At 36.7% G+C, this 20,039-nt stretch overlaps 1 protein-coding gene and 1 pseudogene across 8 annotated transcripts; one reads left to right on the forward strand and one right to left on the reverse strand.

The window, feature by feature from the left end:
• LOC6041391 (probable 3',5'-cyclic phosphodiesterase pde-5) lies at positions 1-20,001 on the forward strand. 8 transcript variants are annotated; one of them, XM_038254014.1, is made up of 8 exons: positions 1-54; positions 5,071-5,172; positions 16,576-17,147; positions 17,239-17,938; positions 17,998-18,392; positions 19,083-19,241; positions 19,306-19,560; positions 19,630-20,001. In XM_038254014.1, the coding sequence occupies exons 1-8, from the start codon at positions 42-44 to the stop codon at positions 19,873-19,875; spliced, it is 2,442 nt and encodes an 813-aa protein (XP_038109942.1). In that variant the 5' UTR covers positions 1-41; the 3' UTR covers positions 19,876-20,001. The 8 variants fall into 8 exon arrangements, with proteins under 8 accessions (XP_038109942.1, XP_038109941.1, XP_038109943.1 ...); XM_038254013.1 differs by lacking the exon at positions 1-54 and adding an exon at positions 4,024-4,123; XM_038254015.1 differs by lacking the exons at positions 1-54; positions 5,071-5,172 and adding exons at positions 7,175-8,112; positions 8,174-8,386.
• Positions 3,250-4,082, reverse strand: LOC119767288 (annotated as a pseudogene).
• Positions 20,002-20,039: the final 38 nt, after the last annotated feature.

Genomic DNA, 20,039 nt, shown 5'->3' on the forward strand with positions numbered 1-20,039 from the left:
CGAACCTTTTCTACTAGAATAAAAACGTTTGATACTTCGGGATGATAGACAGTGGTAAGTTGTTCAAGTTACCATCATCAGGGGTAATAAAAGAAAATACACTACAGTGGATGTTTGTTTATTTAGGTATACGGTACAACTTTTGGAGTTTATAGACCTAGTTATAGGCACATTTCGTAGATTCAGATCAACTTTAAAATGTAGAGCCAAATTTACAAATATTGGCTAAAACCTTAAACGGAAAGTAACCCCGACGTTGATTGAATCTACACGGAAAGGAGTTCCATCGTGAATTTAACAATCGCAATTAGCTGGCTCGTTTTTGGCTAAAACACAACTTTTTTAGTTGTACCAGCTAATTATTTAGTAAAAATTTAGGACCCATTGTTGTTGAAATTTAGGAACACCGATTGCTGTTCTGCTGACAGCAACTGACTGCCTGCATTCCACTGACAGTAAAATTTTTGCTAAAAGAGCTCCTATTTTAGCTAAATTTTATCTAAATTTTAAGGACAAATTAGGTAGAAATGACAGCTCACGGATTCGCTTGTCAGTTCATGTTTGCCTTGAATCCTGAGTGGTTGTATGTTTTATAAATTAACGCAAAAAGAATTAAACAGTGAGGTGCTGTGACGCTAAGTGAAATTAAGTGATTCTGTAAAGTGTTTTGCAGTGATTGTTGCCATTTACGACTGTAATGTAAGTAAATTTAACAGCCACCAAAGTTGCAACTGTCGGGAACGAATCGACGCACGACGCTTCGAAAAGATCGCACGGAACATCCATGGTCCATTCGGGCCAACCAGCTTTCCTCTATCGGCGCCCTTAGCAACACCTCAACGGTGATCGTAGTCCAGAGACGACCGCGGAACGCTGAGTGGCGTTACCGGTTGGACGTGTTTACCGAAACCCTAGTTTTAAATTAAGATTGGCCATGTACAAATCGTCTCAGTACACTCGTATAGTTGATTTTTGGGCAGATGACCAGTGGTCGATATTGAAAACGCCAAAAGCAATAGAGTTGGTATGAATTTAATCAATTTAAACAATGTTTCTTCAAAGTGAAAATCATTTTTTTTTATTTCAGATAAAAATTGATTTTTCTTTTATGTTTCCGTCGGCAAGTAATGATATATTTCAAGCTTGGCCGACACTTAGAAATAAGGTGTGCAAGTACGCTGAGGAAAATCTTAAAAACAAGCAGCATAAATTAACTCTAGAAGAATTCAAAAAAAAAACAAATTGGGTGATTACCTGTTCATCAAAGTGCTGACAGCTTGTCTGCCTCCAGGAACCGTCAAACAAAAATTCAGACCGAACTACGAAGAAAGTTTAAACGCTTGTGTTCGTGCTGTGGGGGTACTTTTTTTTCAAATTATTATAAAACTAACATTCCTGAACAATAAAAAACTCAAAATTAAAAAATAAAAACTAAAAACTAAAAACAAAAAAAAAATAAAAACTAAAACAAAAAAACTAAAAACTAAAAACTAAAAACTAAAAACTAAAAACTAAAAACTAAAAACTAAAAACTAAAAACTAAAAACTAAAAACTAAAAACTAAAAACTAAAAACTAAAAACTAAAAACTAAAAACTAAAAACTAAAAACTAAAAACTAAAAACTAAAAACTAAAAACTAAAAACTAAAAACTAAAAACTAAAAACTAAAAACTAAAAACTAAAAACTAAAAACTAAAAACTAAAAACTAAAAACTAAAAACTAAAAACTAAAAACTAAAAACTAAAAACTAAAAACTAAAAACTAAAAACTAAAAACTAAAAACTAAAAACTAAAAACTAAAAACTAAAAACTAAAAACTAAAAACTAAAAACTAAAAACTAAAAACTAAAAACTAAAAACTAAAACTAAAAACTAAAAACTAAAAACTAAAAACTAAAAACTAAAAACTAAAAACTAAAAACTAAAAACTAAAAACTAAAAACTAAAAACTAAAAACTAAAAACTAAAAACTAAAAACTAAAAACTAAAAACTAAAAACTAAAAACTAAAAACTGAAAATTAAAAACTATAGACTACAAACTGAATACTTATATTATGTTTTTCTATTTCAGACAATTGCAGAATTGGAATCGGCGTTGGATAAATATCGAAACATTTTAAGAGAACACAAATTAACTTTACAGCCACATGTGATCTTAATAAACAGCGCTAATAGGCAATACCTGATCTATTTAGATCAAGGTAGATATTTTTCAGTAAACGGATTATTGGAAGCTATCGACGGAGTAATTAAACTATCGATGGTCCTTAATTCATCTTATACTCCGGATGCTAAACCAACATGGACCTTTTTCCAAAAATATTGTTATAATATAAACACGTCGAGCGACCACAATTACACCTGCCTCAACACATTGTTGGCTTACGTTAAGTAAGAATTTAAACTATCACTTATTGTTTAAATGTTCTTAAACATATTTTTTTTTCAGAGAGCAATGAGGTTAAAGCTGGTCCTCCTGATGGTGGTGGTGGGAATAAGGAAGAAAAACTATTGAAAGTTTTATTGTAGATTAAAAACTGAATTAAATATCGTTATTGAAAAAAAAGCTTAAAGAGACTACTTATTTTAAAGATGAAAATATCTGAAACGTAAAACAACATAAATTAATAGCTAATATTATTGTAACAAGGATAAAGCTTTTTTAAGTACTATGGTTTTTTGTACGCCCAAATAGGGTTTAAGTGGATTTTTGAATAAATTTTGAAAGAAATACTTCGCAGCATTGCTTCACAAAAAAACTCTTTGTGAGGGTACCATATGTAAAATGTTTTCTTGTAATTTTTTTTAGCAATGAAAAAATAAAGAAATCAAAATTGAATTACCATTAAATTGACATGGAGCTTTAGGACCCTATTAATAAAAAATATGCATCACAATGGAGCACTTCCACTCAATTATTCCTAATGGGAGAACTTTCATATTTGTACCACTTGAATCCGGTGCTCCATTCGACACCTAACTGCTCGATTTTTACAAAATGAATAGTTAAATCTGATCGTGTACACGGTCAATGGAGCATTTCCATTCGAGCAGTTTTTGCTTTTTTCTACAATGTATTCCTTATGGGAGAACTGTCATTTCTACCACTCGAATCGGGTGCTCCATTCACAGATTTTTTTTGTGAAAACAAAACATAAACAAACAAACAAAACCAGTCAGCTGCAAGCTCGATCCAAGTAAACCGCGCGCAAATTTGCCAAGTTTTGAAGTTCTCGCCACAAAACACTACCCGTGAAGGTCGCTTGAATTGTTTTTATTCGCCGTAATCAGCTCAATTATGCGCTGGCCGGTCTTGCTGGTGTTCTCCTGAATGTCGACGTACTCCTGGTACGGCGTCTTGGCCAACGGCAGGTCCTTCCACAGATTGGGCGTCAGAAAAGCGTACGTCTTGACGATGGCCGTGTAGGTAGCTTTGTCTAAGTTACCCAGCGTGGTCGTCGAACCGCGCGTCAGCGTGTAGCAATCCTTGATACCGCGGCCATCTGGAGCAGCTTCTTCGGGACCGGAGCTAACACAATGCCGGTACCACGGCGAGCCGGGATGAGGCGCACCAGGAGCGGACCGCACTTGCCGAAGATCTTGCAGGGCACGGTGTGGGGCTTGCCGATCTTGTTACTCCAATAACCACGGCGAACCGGCATGACCGACAGCTTGGCCAGGATGATGGCACCACGGATGGCGGTGGCCACTTCCTTGCTGCACTTGACGCCGAGACCGATGTGGCCGTTGGAGTCACCGATGGCGATGAACGCCTTGAAGGGGTACGCTGACCGGCACGGGTCTACTTCTGGACGGGCATGATCTTCAGCACTTCGTCCTTGAGCGAGCGGCTCATGGAAATATCGATGATCTCGAACTCTTTGATCGTGAGCGAGTACATCAGGTACATATCCTCCATGGGTGCGGATCTTGCCATCACCGGCACCGTCGCGAGAACCAAATCCTCCTCTGAATCCACCACGGGCTGGAGCTGCGTCCGCCAAATCCGCCCAAATCTTTAACGAACCTGGTTCCTGCTCCTCTTCGCAGTACGTCGGATCACCAGAGTTTAGCTGAGCGCGTGAGAAAAGGATGAAAATTTGGACCGCAAAAATTGGAGGTAAATTGCAATTGAACCGTGTAATAGTACTTAGGCCAAAGCACTTATTTAGACTTAAAACTCAGAAACGCCTTTTTTTTGTAAAATTATTTTTTAAAAACTAGTGTGAATAATCGCTAAATTAGCTTAACTAACCAAAAAACCTAGCAAGAACAACGAAAAAACAAGCTAAACCAGCCAAAAGGCTGGGTAAATACGAGCAGCTTTTTGGGCAAAAATGATTTTTTTTTTTGAAATCTTGCTAAAAAAAAACTAGTAAGACTAACCAAAATTCATGCAAAAACAGCATAAAAGCTAGCTATACCAGCCAAGAGGCTGGGTAAAAGGTTTCCGCTGTGGTGGCATTAATGGGAAATTTTGAAAATTATTCCAAAGAAAATGGTTGAAACAGTAAAAAAATTGCTGGACTAACTAGAAAACGTGCAAGAATACCATAAAATCTAGCTAAAATAGCTAACAGACCTTCTCAAAACATACAGATTTTGAGACTGACAGCATTTTTCCAGCTTGCAAATTAGTAAAATTTACTAGAAATTTAGCTAGATTTATCATTTTTAGGACCTGGATCCAGCTGTCAAATCCAGGAATTTTTTTTAGGATTTCCAGCTAAAAAAAATCGTGGTTGGAAAAACAACCAATTTTTTTAGGGTTTTTAACCGAAAATTAGTAAGATTCACGATAAACCTTCTTTCCGTGTATATTTGGTGAAAATGCATTTAACAAATTTTGAAAAGTTTTAAAATAATAATAATAAATCGAAAGTAAAGATTAAAGAATCAAATAATCATAATTATTCAAAAGTGCCATGAATTTCAGTACGTAGCTTCAGGCTATGTTGATAAATAAATCTTTTAACGATGTTACAGGCGTGTAGGGGGCATCTCAAATTTCAAACAATTAAAAAGCCCTCAACCTATATTTAATGCTTTCAATATTGTCTATTCTAGCAACTTCACCAAGTCTCCCTGTCAAGTGGAAGCCACATTCTAAATCTGTCCATGGCAAAACAGAAAGGCACAGAAGGAAGCAGCATTCTAAAAATAAAGTTGGTAAGATATCGGTGGAGTTATTTATTAAATCTGTGCAGCTACGGCTCAATGTTTCAATAGAACAAAAGAACACGCGTTTCTTCAAAGTTTCGAAGTTTGATCTCGATTTTCAAATACGAATGAGATTCCTCCTTTTTTGAGTTCATGAGAATGTTAAGGAATTGGATCCAGTTTCACTGTACTGGCTAACCTTCTGCAACCTTAACCCACTTCTAGATGGATAAAAGATATTTTCAAAAGCATTGCATAGTAAGGTGGTTCAAATTTGACTTTTTGCCCTCCATTGCATGGCTAAATTCCAAATATGAGCTCGATTGGATAAAAACTCAAGCAGTCATACGATTTTGCATGGGGCAAGTACATTTCCAGTGAATTCAGAGAGACGAGTTGATTTTTTTTACTTGCAGACTAGCACTTTTATAACGTAATATGCACACTTGAGCAATTCTCTACCAAAACCGGAAATGGATTTTATTTGTATTTTTTTTTATTTGGCTCAAACTTTGTGGGGGCCTTCCCTGTGACCAAATAAACTATTTTGTGTGATTGGTTCATCCATACAAGTCTCCATACAATTTTGGCTGCTGTCCATACAAAAATGGCATGTAAAGATTCAAACAGCTGTAACTTTTGAGTGAATTTTCTGATCAATTTGGTGTCTTCGGCAAAGTTGTAGGTATTGTTGAGGACTTTTGAGAGAAAAAATAGGTACACGGAAAAAAATTGCAGATTTTTTGATCAACTTTTTTTTTCACTAAAACTCAATATCCCAAAATACGTATTCTTTGATTTTCGAGATTTTTGTTTTAGGAGACAAACATCCGCAACTTTTGAGCCATAGAGAAACATGGTAAAAAAATCTGCCGCCGAGTTATGAATTTTTGAAAAAATAGTGATTTTTGGAAAAAATCGAAGTTTCATGCAAAAACAAGTTTGACATTATTTTTTAATGCAAAATTGAATTTGCAATCGAAAAGTACTTTACAGATTTTTTGATAAAGGGCTCCGTTTTCAAGATATAGCCACCGAAAGTTTCATTTTAGCAAAATATTTGCAGTTTTTCAATTTTTAAAAATAGTGACCATGAGTTACCATTTCTAAAAATATTTTTTGAGAAGTTCAGAAAATTTGCTATAAAATTGTCTAAGAGACATTGAAGATTGGACCTCGGGTTGCTGAGATATAGCCGCTTTAAGAAAAAGAAACACGAAAATTGAAGTTTTCTTAATCTCACCAAAACAACAAACCATTTTCTAACGACCATATCTCAGCAAATAATGGTCCGATTTTCAATGTTGATGCATGAAAAAATTGTGAAATTTTCCGATCTTTTCGAAAAAAATATTTTAAAATTTTTTAAATCAAGACTAGCCTTTTAAATGGGCGTAATATTCAATGTTTGGCCCTTTTAAAATGTGATTTTTGAAAAGTTGTGAGACTGGGATAGAAACCGAGATTCATCATTTTTTTATGGTACCTATCAATCAAAAAATGACGAATCTCGGTTTCTATCCCAGTCTCACAACTTTTCAAAAATCACCTAAATAAGTCACATTTTTTACGAAAATTAGGTATAATTGTTTAGTTATTCGGTTAGTGCTATTCATGCAGCATCGACCATGAATTAAATTTATTTAATTTTATAGAAGCAATATTACCAACATAAAAACAATTGCTGTCAGGAATAGATATACTAATTGGTTAACGATTAATGAATTCTTAAAACAATTAGGGGATAAAGGCATGGGTTACATTTAAATTCTATTCTCGAAATAGAATATTCTAATCTATTCGCAGTAATAGAGTCATTAGACCGAAGATCCAACTGCCTCCCCGTTCGTGTGTGTCGCGTGAGCCGGAAAAGTGCACGCCACGCTTGGGAAAATTACTCTCGCTGCACGAATCTTCTCTTTGCTGGCTGCTCGTAGTAAAATCGCGAATTCTCTCCGTAAATAAAATTTGGATGTGAGTGGGAGGATATAAACGACATCCACCCTCAACCAAGAAACTCGATGCTCAGTTTGATAGTTGAATCGTAGCAATGAGCATCCTTTTCCTCGCGGGTGCAAGTATCGCAAGATAAAAAGAGTATCTTTTATTTTTTCGCCCTACTACTGGATATAATGGTGTTTGTAAAGTGCTAGATAAAAATGTAGAAAAAAAAGATAAATTGTAGAGGTGCGGTGACACAAACTTAACTAGGTACTATGTACATGAGGTTGTTTCATGGATTTTAAAGTGTCATTTCGGCTTTTTTAAAATGGTCCCCTGATATGAAAACAAAGTGTTTCGATAAATAACATTGTGCAACATGTACGTGTGATAATGGACCATTTGATATTCATAGTGGCACCTTCTACAGCAAAAGTGATCAATGAAAGCCTTTGATGGCGTGTGAAGTATCCATTAAAGTATCAATAAATAGTCATCACTGATAATAGCTTTAGCGAACTTGGTGTGGTATGGAGGTAACGCATTCTGGAGTGATAAAAGTAAACAGTGAGTTCGAGTCACCGAAAAGGGGGATGGTTTGCGTCATCAAAAGTTTTTCGGTTTGCAAAGGCATCGAGCTGAGAAGGTGCAGTTCTCTAGGGATCACAGCACCAATATTTATTCAAACGCGGAAAATGGAGCAGAGTGTTTGCGAAACCCACAGATAATGTGGCCATAGAAAGACTTCACCAAATTGAATGTAATTGCTTTTGTCAATAAGGAAGCGATATCCAGGTATCGTTGCCGATCCAACCCTTTAGGTGTTTTTACAAGCACGTGTAAATTCATACTACAATTGCACAAGTGCAAATAAAAGCATTCAATGTGTCTTTTACAATGATTGACGAGCTCGAATGAGTTATTTCCACTTCGTACAACGATCATCATTTGCAGCTTAATGACAATGGATTCGAAATAATTCATCAAGAATTAATACTTGCAACCCAGGTGAAACACTATAGTGACAAATTTACTCCAGAAAAGTTTTTCACACTTCCAAATTCTCCAGTTTAGTCTCACTCTTACCACACCATCAAACTAATAGTGAAGAAAAAGACTGAAAAGTACAAATATTTATACAATAAAATCAAAAGTGTTATCTGACATGAACCTGTGATGAATGGAAACTTGGTTGGGTGTTAAGTGCATTAGTTTAGAACTCAAATGGATATCATAACCCGGTTCGCAAGCAGCTTCGCTGGCCTTTGGAGAAATCGCAGGCGTAAGTAATCAAGTTAAGGGGTTCCCAACCATCTGGAACTGCTAATTGGATTGGAACACTAATTTTACAAAAAAAAAAAAGAAAAATCAAACGAACTAAAAAATCGACTAATGTAGTACCGTCAACTGGGGTGAATTAGGACACATGGGGCGTATTGGGACAGCAGTTTTAACCATGCTAGAGCACAATATTTTGATTTTTCTGGTTGGTTTCGGATAGAACATACTCAGACCAACACAATGTGTACATCCATTTCCAAATTTAAATCCTTTAAGTGCTCTTACAACTACTGTCCCTATTCAGACTGTAGTCCCGATTCGCCCCAGATGACGGTATTTAACGTGATTTGTGAAGCTGTCAGGAATGAAATAAGACATTTAAATCAAGTCCATAAAAATATTTTTTTTGTATTAATCAAGACAATGGTCACGGTGGGTAAGAAAGGGATTATTATGCAACTTGCATGCACCTCGGAAAATCCTTCTGGAGGTTGTTGGGGGGACTATTCTGAGTCAGAAAAATCAATTCCCAAAATATTCTGTCGGTGAAAACTGGTTTTATCTCGATTTGAAGTTAAAAAACCTAATATATCACCTAAAACCTCAAAAATACGTCTAAAATCACGGTCTAACTCTGGACAAAGATGCACATTTTTATCAAGATATCAATTCTTAGTTCCCAAAATATATTCCTGACATAGTACACCTCAAATCGATCAATTACTTGAGTCCCAGCGTCATCAGGAGGTGTAAAATAGTGATATTTCTAAAACAATATTTTCAATTTGCTCTGGTAAATAAACTGTCATGCCTGAATTCAAAAATTAATGTTGTAGCATTGTTGCAAACAAAATGAAGAACAATTTTGCAGAAAAAAGAATGAAATTTTATCCATTTTCAGTTAAGTTATGTCTATTTTAGTGGGAAAATTGCTGCCAATTTTCAAAATTCTCGATATTTAACTCATTTTTGTTATTGACAGCTACTGCGATCATACTCAGTAGGATGTAACAAAAATTACATTTTGGCGGACATTCTGGGGCTTGTTACGGAGGGCATACTTAACTGAAATCCCAAATATGAGCTTGATTGAACTCTACAGGAGCATGCTTTATGCACTTGAATTTTTAATAAGATTCAACCCGTAAATTTCTTGTTTTATCAAAAATGTAGATTTTTTAGTCATTCTGGTCACTGAAGCGTTTATTTTCAACATCATTGGCGTGTAGGACAGATCCTTGCGCATGTTTTGGTATAGATAATATTGAATTGAAGTACTCTGAAGCTCTGTACAGGTGTTCAGAGTTTTGAAATTTTTCTAAAAAAAAACGTTCCAGCAGAAAAGATAGGCGTTGCGAAATTCCTTTTTGCTCAAAACTTCAATGTTATATATACCAAAACATGCGCAAGGATCTGTCCTACACGCCAATGATGTTGAAAATAAACGCTTCAGTGACCAGAATGACTAAAAAATCTACATTTTTGATAAAACAAGAAATTTACGGGTTGAATCTTATTAAAAATTCAAGTGCATAAAGCATGCTCCTGTAGAGTTCAATCAAGCTCATATTTGGGATTTCAGTTAAGTATGCCCTCCGTAACAAGCCCCAGAATGTCCGCCAAAATGTAATTTTTGTTACATCCTACTGAGTATGATCGCAGTAGCTGTTAATAACAAAAATGAGTTAAATATCGAGAATTTTGAAAATTGGCAGCAATTTTCCCACTAAAATAGACATAACTTAACTGAAAATGGATAAAATTTCATTCTTTTTTCTGCAAAATTGTTCTTCATTTTGTTTGCAACAATGCTACAACATTAATTTTTGAATTCAGACATGACAGTTTATTTACCAGAGCAAATTGAAAATATTGTTTTAGAAATATCACTATTTTACACCTCCTGATGACGCTGGGACTCAAGTAATTGATCGATTTGAGGTGTACTATGTCAGGAATATATTTTGGGAACTAAGAATTGATATCTTGATAAAAATGTGCATCTTTGTCCAGAGTTAGACCGTGATTTTAGACGTATTTTTGAGGTTTTAGGTGATATATTAGGTTTTTTAACTTCAAATCGAGATAAAACCAGTTTTCACCGACAGAATATTTTGGGAATTGATTTTTCTGACTCAGAATAGTCCCCCCAACAACCTCCAGAAGGAATTTCCGAGGTGCATGCAAGTTGCATAATAATCCCTTTCTTACCCACCGTGATGGTGGCTCATTCTGTCCCAAAAGGATTTTTAATAACCGCTTCCGACTCTCAATTAATGTATTTGATCGAAACGAAGAAGACTCCTGAGTATTGTTGACTCCTTCTCCCGAAATTCGAAGGTTAAACTTAATCATAAAAAGTCTTGTTTTCTCAGAATCAACAGTTGCATTGGTGGACCTTTTAAAGTTCAAACTTTAACACTTTTGTTTCATCAAAGCTATGGTATTTATGACAAATCTTTCCACCAAAAATCAGCACATTGCTACGATCAGGAAAATTATCGGAATGTTTTTATGGAAAAATAATATTTTTCGTGTTGATAAAAGACAAATTTATCTAGATGTGGATCAAGGAGGTTTAGGTTTAATCGACCCAGAATCAAAATGTAAAGCATTATTTGAATTTTTTTTAAAGGAGCAAAATATATCTGCGACCGATGTTAGGGAGCGTTCTTTTATTACGTAACGCAGTTGAGGGGAGGGGAAGTCAGAAGCCGTGTTACGCTCCATACATTTTTTTGAAATTTGCACGGAGAGACCGGCCAGGGCAAATCTAAGAATATCTTATTTAATTTAACTAAAAGTATGGGTTAATTTTTTACACAGCTTTTTTTCAACAATCGATTGTTGATTTTGTTAACCCGAAATTGCTGACCACCTGTAACTAAAAGTAGCTAAAAAAATAGTTGGAATTGCCATTTTTGTTGATTGAATGGTCGAAAAAAAAATTCTAGCAGTCGACTAAAAATATTATTTATTGAATTTGCAGTAAATTTTAAAATAATACCTCACACATAAATGCTGGATGTTTTTATGTTCGCATTTATTCTAATCTAATCTTATCTAATCTAACACAAACGCAGCCAGTCCGATGAAAGCATGCTGGAAAGTCTTGTGATTAGATTACGCCCCAAGCACTTTTCTTGTCAATATTAATAATTGCAATACATCCGAGATCACCCGAAAATGTAATACAAAAATTAAAGCGGCCAGCCCTACTGCGTTGTGTTTACCGCAGAGAGGATTCTGTGAACGAATCACATTCCACAGAATCTACAGGGGAGGAAGGATGCGTGGACATACCGTACCAAACGCTCCGGTCAGTTAGGTGTGGTGTGTTAGTGTAAATTTGGCAGATAATTATATTTTTAGGGGGAAGTGGAATTGGGCAAAATGGGATTAAGGAATGGGAAAGTGAGGAAAGGGTAGGAGGGTTTTGAATTTATAGTATAATAATATAAGGGAATATAATCATTTAGCAAATAATAATGGAAAGCTCTCACCAAGAATCAGCAAATCTTAAAATCTTCGAAAGACACATCCAGATTGTGTCCCAACCTGCAGCTCCTAAGTTCTTAGGAGCCGCCAATCCGGCCGCATCAAATCAGCCAAGATTTCCTCGTCATCTGCGCGATTGAGGCTCTATCTCAGGTCAGCGACGTCTTCCCGGACATGCAGCAACGCAACGCGAATCCCGGATACCTCCACCATCTCCACCTTGTCCACTGCCACTCACAAGTTCGTCTAGAACTAGCCGATAAGAATTTGACGGAAATCTTCAGAAGACGAAAAAACGCGGAGCGAAAAATCAAACAACCCGGACGCGACCATAGCTTACTGCGATCTCCTCGTTTTTATGTTCGCATTTATTCTGCCTAAAATCTTAACTTTTTGTACTAATTTGTTTTTTTTTTTGCATGAAGTTATTAAATAACTGTTAAGAAGCATAAAAACAAAACTTGTGTTATTATAGAACATGTAAAGCATAATTATTGTTTTAAAAAATTATAATAATGAAAGGGTTTAACAAATTTCAGGTTTAGTAATTTTCTTGTGGTTGGACACAGAATTCACGCCAAAGCGAACCTTTTGCTGCAAATAGACATATGAATTTATTAGTCATTTAATACAAAATTCTTTATTTCAGCTATAAACTGAAAAAAGAAACGAAAATAAATGTAATTATAATGAGGAAAGAATAAATATCAATAATGCTAATTACCAAGCTTGCATTAATTTAACAACTACTTTTGGCAACACACTTTCATTGCATTTGATTCAATTTATTCAACGTACTCCGATTCCTGAAAACAACATTTTGAGTTTTACTCACCAATTTATTGAGCAGTCTTCTTTAAACAGCATTTTTAAAATATTGATATTTTCTTTAGTATATGAGCAAGTTGTGGCGCTATAACCACGGAAAATAGTGCCCAGGGCATTCGTGGAAATACAATGTCATAGGGTCCCGGAGTACAAAACCTTCTCAGCATGGTGCTCCCAACGAATACAACCAAAATCTCGGAGCGTATGGTGGTGTGTCCCTACGCTTCTTCCTCCCCTGTCGATTCAGAATTGTGTTGTTGTTTGAACACTCAGTGCTCAAACTCAACCCAATTTAGAGTCATCTTTGCGATACGACTTTACGCAGTAGGCCTGGCCGCTTTAACGCTTGTGATGTTTCAATGCATTCTAATGCAATGGCGCACTGCAAATGTTAATAAATGACAAGAAGAGTGCTAGGCGTCATCTAACCTAAGGCACTCTCCAGGATCCCTTCGAAAGATTGGCTGCGCTAGGGTCTGATTAGATATCTTCTTTTGTATATCTTTTATAAATTTTAGTTTTTAGACCTATCCCATCATCGAATTTTTATTTTGATATTATGTGTACGCATTTCTATGTATTTTATGGTTGACGATTCTGAAAACATAATGGTTCATTAAAATTGTATCCATCGTAAGTTCGAAGGTTTTTGATGATTCAGTTTTCCAATTAAAATCACAATTGATAAATTGTTGTGTAAAAATAAACCCATACTTACTTAGATTATCCAACATTTTGTTAATTTTTCCCGTGCATGAGTTCGCCCGCCTCTTCCTTTCACTACCCTTCCCTTTCCTTCAAAAACTGCCATGAAGTCCCCTCGCATCAGAGGTCCTCATTGCGAATGTTCTCGTCTTTCTCTTCATAGTTTATCACCTGCAAATAAACCATCAACAAGCTTACTCACCAATTGCACCTCCACAGTTGCAACAGTGTTCACTTTGAATTGGCACTTCAACATTAGACAAAAAGTGTGATTTTCACCGTTTTCACCTTTCACGTCCGCTCACTCCACAATTAGGCGTCATCCATAAAGTACGTAAGCTCTTAGGAGGGAGGGGGGTTTGCGAGATTGTGACGTCACGCTAGGTTTTTTTATGATTGCAAAATATTAATTTGAAATGTACACAATTAAATTAAAATTAAATCCTCTTTTCTAAAATTGTTTGCTTACTATTATTTAGAAGTACCGTCATCAGGGGTGACATTGGGTCTAGGGGGGGATGGGGGATTGGGTCATACAAATTTCTGCATTTTTGTATGACCCAAACACACCCCCAGACCCAATGTCACCCCTGATGACGGTATCACATTAAAATATATTATATAGTCACATTTTTTTCAGCTGGATCTTTAATATTTTGCAAATTCTTGCTTGATAAAAATAAATGCTTTGAAAACAGGGTGTTCATAAGAAAACTGCTATAAATGGTTTGAACTTATTAGATACAAAGCTGGGAACAACAGTTTTCAAGATTTTTTAATACTTGAATGTTTTACCAGGTCTTCCAATTTTTAAAAGATACAAAACTGTTTTTTATACCGCAATGTTTATTCTAAAAAATGAATAATTAGAATAATTTAATTAATTTTGCTTTAAAATTGATAAAAATACCAAAATTATGAGAGTTTAAAAATATAAAAAATCCCATCGAAAACAAGGGGGGGTCTGGAAAAAGGTGAAGTACTTGTTGAGGGGGGGTTCAACCTTGTGTGACAAAGTTTGACATAGTGTGGAGGGGGGGGGGGGTTAAATTTGACCGATTTTTGCGTGACATACTTTATGGATGACGCCTTAACAACACAAACTCAACAAATCGACCGCTCTTGTTCGAATCCTGACTTCAAATGACAGACGTAAACTAACCCAAGTTCATCTTTTAAATATTCAACCAATTGTCAATTATATTCAACCAACTAATTTTTTATTTTCCTAAAACCAACAGCCTAAAAAATGCTAACATTCGAGTCCGCAAAATCTGTTAGCTTTTTGCCTTTAGCATTTTCAATAAACAGGTTATTAAATTGATACTGAATTTTGGCTATTTTAACTGAAAATTGGCAGTAACAAATACTTTTTTGTTAAAATTTAAAAAAAATCTGGGCACAGTTTCTCCGTGTGTATGAAAATTTTGTTACCAGGGGGGAGGTCTGAAATCCGATTTTTTGCGTTACGTAATAAAAGAACGCTCCCTTAGCGAAACATATTTATTAGATTTAAATTTTACATCAAAATTAACAAGAAATGGGAAGGATTGGATTATGGTAGCTGCAGATTTAAACTGTAGTAGTCCGACTATAAATACAGCGATAAATCGGAATTTATTGAATATTCGTTCAAACCACGTGTTCAAGTTGAGCTTCCTCAAGTAAACTGGGGAGCTTTGTGGATAATCATTGGCCAAACTTTTATTCTGGCCAAGGATAAAGCTGATTTGTACTCATTAATTACTTATTTAGTGCCAAATAAACGGAAACTGAAGCAGTACAACATTGGAAGAATTGATAGTGAAATTTGTGATGAATGTGGACAAATAGATACAAACTCTCATCGGTTACGAACATGTTCTGAATTGCGTGAGTGGATGAAAAAAGTTTTAAGAAAAAGATTCGAAATCCAACATAGATAGATTGATGATATTTTATTTTGGCACATTGATGAAAATAGTCACCTCCAAAAAGCAGCAATGTGGTTATTGTACATTATGTCGCCTTTTGCGTAGACAAATTTCCCGACCTTATAGCTTATTTGTATTTCAGAAGAGTAGTTTCATCCAAGTCGGAGCACCTCGATACGACCTCTAAAACAAAAACTGCCTCTTAAATCTTGCGGTGTCGTCAACGGATACACATGCGTGTTTCGTTCTTTTTGTGACAAGACTCCGCCTCCCGGGTCTCCTAAGTGTGAAGGTATGGCACGAGGAGAGGACATCGAATACAGTCTAGACTCGATTATCCGAATGCCTAGGAAAAATTTCACATCGGATAATAGAATCCCGAAAAAGCATTTTTATTTTGGTTGCCTTAATTTTGATGGACGAGCTATAGTACATAAACTACCGTCATCTGGGGCGAATCGGGACTACAGTCTGAATAGGGACCGCTAGCGTGCACAGGTTGGGGCAACTGCCCCACCATCCTCAGAAATTTGTTTTAATTTTAGTCAAGGGGCGTCCATAAACGACGAAATTTTCTAAACGTCCATATAATTGCCCCACCTTCCTCGAGGAGCTGGGCACGCTACTGATAGGGACAGCAGTGTTTAGAGCGAGGTTTAGAGCACTTACAAATTTTGTTGGTCTGAGTCTGTTCTATCCAAAACCAACCAAAAAAATAAAAACTTTGTGCTCTGACATGGTCAAAACTTCTGTCCCAATTCGCCCCAGTTGACGGTACTCTAAAATGATTTATTTTTTTTTATCAAAGATGGGTAATTTTAGAGGCAATCAACCATTCAAATTTGACTAAAATTGAAAACTCGGATTTATTGTTAAAAGTAAGAAAATATAAAAACACGAAAAAACATTTTTGTTCATTATTCGATTATCCGAAGTCCCATACAAACATTTGGATATTCAAACTACGGATAATCGAAGCTTCGGATCTTCTTGCACCCTTGGACAAAGTTGTAGGGATTTGAATTTTCTACAAGAATCTCACACTTGAACAAGTTTGGGCGAGACCTGCGCCACCTTCTGCCAAAATCTTGAAGCGATTTTTCCCCATAAATTTTCGCGATTTTCCCCATATATACTTCAACGATAAAACCGATTTGGCTCCACAGTTACTTTTTTGCCGAATGAATCGAGCCAATTCAATTTTTCTTGTCACCCTAATCAACATTAATTTTAATTTTATTTTAAGGGCCGCAAAATGAGGATGCTTTCAACAACCGCATCCAAAGTAATCACGATCCGGAAATTACTGCCCAGCAGGTAAAAAAATATCTACAGGCCAATCCTGATTTTCTGGACGGTTTCGTCATGGACGAAATTCAACTGGAGCAGCTCGAACGATGGATGATTCGAAAAACCCAAAGGACCCGAAAGGTAACCCAAACGGAAAAGAATGGCCGAAAGACTAGCCTAAGCCGTTGGAAATTTTGCGTGCACGCCGACAAACGTCAAATGCTGCAGGACTTAATCCATTCGCTCCAACTTCGGCCAACGAAGATGCACGTGCTCTGGGAACTGGCCAACTGCATTTGCTCGGCCGTCAACGCGGACGGATTCCGGCTGTATTTGACTGACGCAACCGAAGCAGAATCTCTTCATCTGTGCCTGAGTAACAGTTTTATCGACGAAAATGGTGACCCCAAGCCACTCCAGATCAAATCGGATGCAATCTTACCAAACTACGTCGCCAAGGTTAGAGAGAATTTACGTCTATCCAGAGGGGACGTAGATCATCGATTTCCGCGCGATCTGCTGGATAGGGTAATTTTTTTATTGGCACGCAAATATACTTCTTAAGGACATAGATGGAATTTAAGACATTCATTGTTCTACTTTTTTTTATTCTTTTCAGAGTGAAATGGCTCATGTTATGTGCCAGCCTATTGTTTATCCCGATGGATCATTGGTAGCGGTATTGGAGCTCTGGCGTCGTGATTGTGGAGCACCATTCTACGAAGAGGACGAAGAGATCGGCTGTAGCTATCTGGTGTGGGGAGGTATAGCCATACATTACGCTCATCTGAATTTGGTTGGCCTGAAACAGCGCAAGTTGAACGACTTTCTGTTGGCAGTCGTGAAGTCAATTTTCCAGGACATGGTCAGCATGGAAATGCTTGTTTCTAAAATAATGAATTTTGCCCAACGACTGGTCGATGCGGATCGAGCCTCGTTATTCCTGGTAGACTCTAAAAGCAAAGAACTTTACGCAACCATCTTCGACGTAGGTTGTGACAGTAAAGCGACCAAAACTGAGAATGAAACGGATCCGAGCAAGGCACCAAATGAGATCCGTTTCCCGTTAGGAACCGGCATCGCAGGGCAAGTTGCCTTGACCGGAGAGGTTTTAAACATAGTTGATGCATATGCTGATACGCGATTTAATCGCTCGATAGATCAGCTAACTGGGTACAAAACAGAGTCAATTCTTTGCATGCCAATTTTCATTCGGGGAAGCGTCATTGGAGTAGTTCAAATGGTCAATAAACGTACGGGTTGTTTCAACAAAGAAGACGAGGAAGCGTTTGAAATGTTTGCAGTTTACTGTGGATTAGGTAAATTATGTCAAGTCTTAACTCTAAGGTATAAATTAAACACAAAATTTGCCTTCTAGCCTTGCACCACGCAAAACTGTACGATAAAATACGAAGGTCCGAACAAAAATACCGTGTGGCACTTGAAGTGTTAAGCTACCATAACACGTGCACAGACGCTGAAGTGGAACAATGTCTGGAAGTCGGAATTCCACAGAAAATACCTGGCGTAGACAGCTACGATTTCAGCCCATTTGATATCGACGATCATCAAAAGGCTCTTTACAGCGTGTTTATGTTTAAGGATTTGTTTGGGCTGGGACGATTTGACCAGAACAGCATAATACGATTTACACTGACGGTTAAAAAGAATTACAGAAGGGTGCCCTACCACAACTGGACTCATGGTTTTTCAGTGGCAAACACAATGTACAGCATAATTAAGAATTGTGGCGCCGTTTTTCGCCCAAATGAGGTGAGCAAAAGAATTGTGCTACTTAAAAAAATGAAAATTATGAAAACGTCAAAGTCAAAGTTGTTACTATTTTTGCGCGTTATTCCGAAAAAGACACGCGGCATATCAGACTCGAAACAACGCGCCGCACTTTCGGCAAATGCGCGCTATCAAATCCCATACTGCGCATTTTGTTTGTATTGATCTTCTTCTTCGAATCGCCTGGCATTGTTGCCAGGTATGTTTTTTATTGCACCAAAAGTGCAGAAAATCATTGGCCACAATGTCTACGGCCCATTTTGAAATGCCGCGCGGCGTGTACTTTTGAGAGAAACGCGCAATACTTTCTTCTCCGATAACTGCTACTACATACGACCCATTTACAACTAGAGATCCTTATTTAGGGTCTCTATTTACAACAAGTCATTCGATTGTCGCACATGATTCAGCGATAAAAAAAAGTACGTTGCCACCCTCTCTAAACGTGCGTTACACAAGATTTGCATCGAATAAATACATTCTGGTCACGTAGCTGTTAAATAACGTCAGACAGCCTTAACAATTTTGAGGGTCAACAAGCCCATTGAATATAAACAATTTGTACGACTTTTTATCTGCAGAAGTGCCCAAAACGTGATTGCTTAAAAAAATAGATAGAATATATCATCAATGTTTTGTGTTAAATTTAATTTATTTTTACATTCATCATAGTGTCTAGCGCTCTTCATTGGATCACTTTGTCATGACCTGGACCACCGCGGGAAGAACAATAAATTCATGCTAGATACCGAAGCTCCCTTGGCCGCCATTTACTCGACATCAACAATGGAACATCATCATTTCAATCAAACGGTCACTATCCTGCAGCAGGTAGGAAAAACTTTGATTTTGGCATAAAATCATAAGATGTGTCTTATTCAGAGCATTTTTTTAGGAAGGACACAACATATTTGCGAAGCTAAATAGTAGTGAATATAAGCAAGTACTAAGCCTGATCAAGCATTGCATCCTAGCAACTGACCTCGCCTTATTCTTCCCAAACAAAGCGAAGTTGACTAACTTAGTTGATGAGGAGAAATTCTCCTGGACAATATCGGAACATCGAATGCTGATTCAAGCGATCGCCATGACCGGCGCTGATCTGTCTGCTTCGGCGAAGCCATGGGAAGTGCAAACAGAAACAGTTAAGGTATGAACGAATGGTGAGTTTTTCAGTTTACAACGACATTCTAAAACCCCAATTCTCTACTCAAAACAGGTGATATTTGCTGAATTCTATGACCAAGGAGACGAGGAAAAGAAAGCGGGCCGAAAGCCCATTCCGATGATGGATCGTGATCAACCGGATCAGCAAGCGGCATCACAGCTGGGTTTCCTCACCGGAATTTGTGTTCCATGTTATACACTGCTACATCGTTTAATCCCTGAAACCAAACCGATGCTCAACATGTGCAACGAGAATTTGAAAACATGGCAGAAAATTGCGAACGAAAATGCAAAATAGGGATAGGAATTAAGCACAAATTAGGGCACCAAATCCTCTCAATGTAATACATAATCTAATTGTCACAATTCGTTTTGTGAATGTTGTGTTTCTCAATGCAAGCATTAAAAAATGAGGTGGTCTGTCAACTATATGCTTTTTCAAAAGAGATAAATTGGCAGCAC

Source organism: Culex quinquefasciatus, chromosome 2, assembly GCF_015732765.1.
Source record: "Culex quinquefasciatus strain JHB chromosome 2, VPISU_Cqui_1.0_pri_paternal, whole genome shotgun sequence".
NCBI lineage: Eukaryota > Metazoa > Arthropoda > Insecta > Diptera > Culicidae > Culex > Culex quinquefasciatus.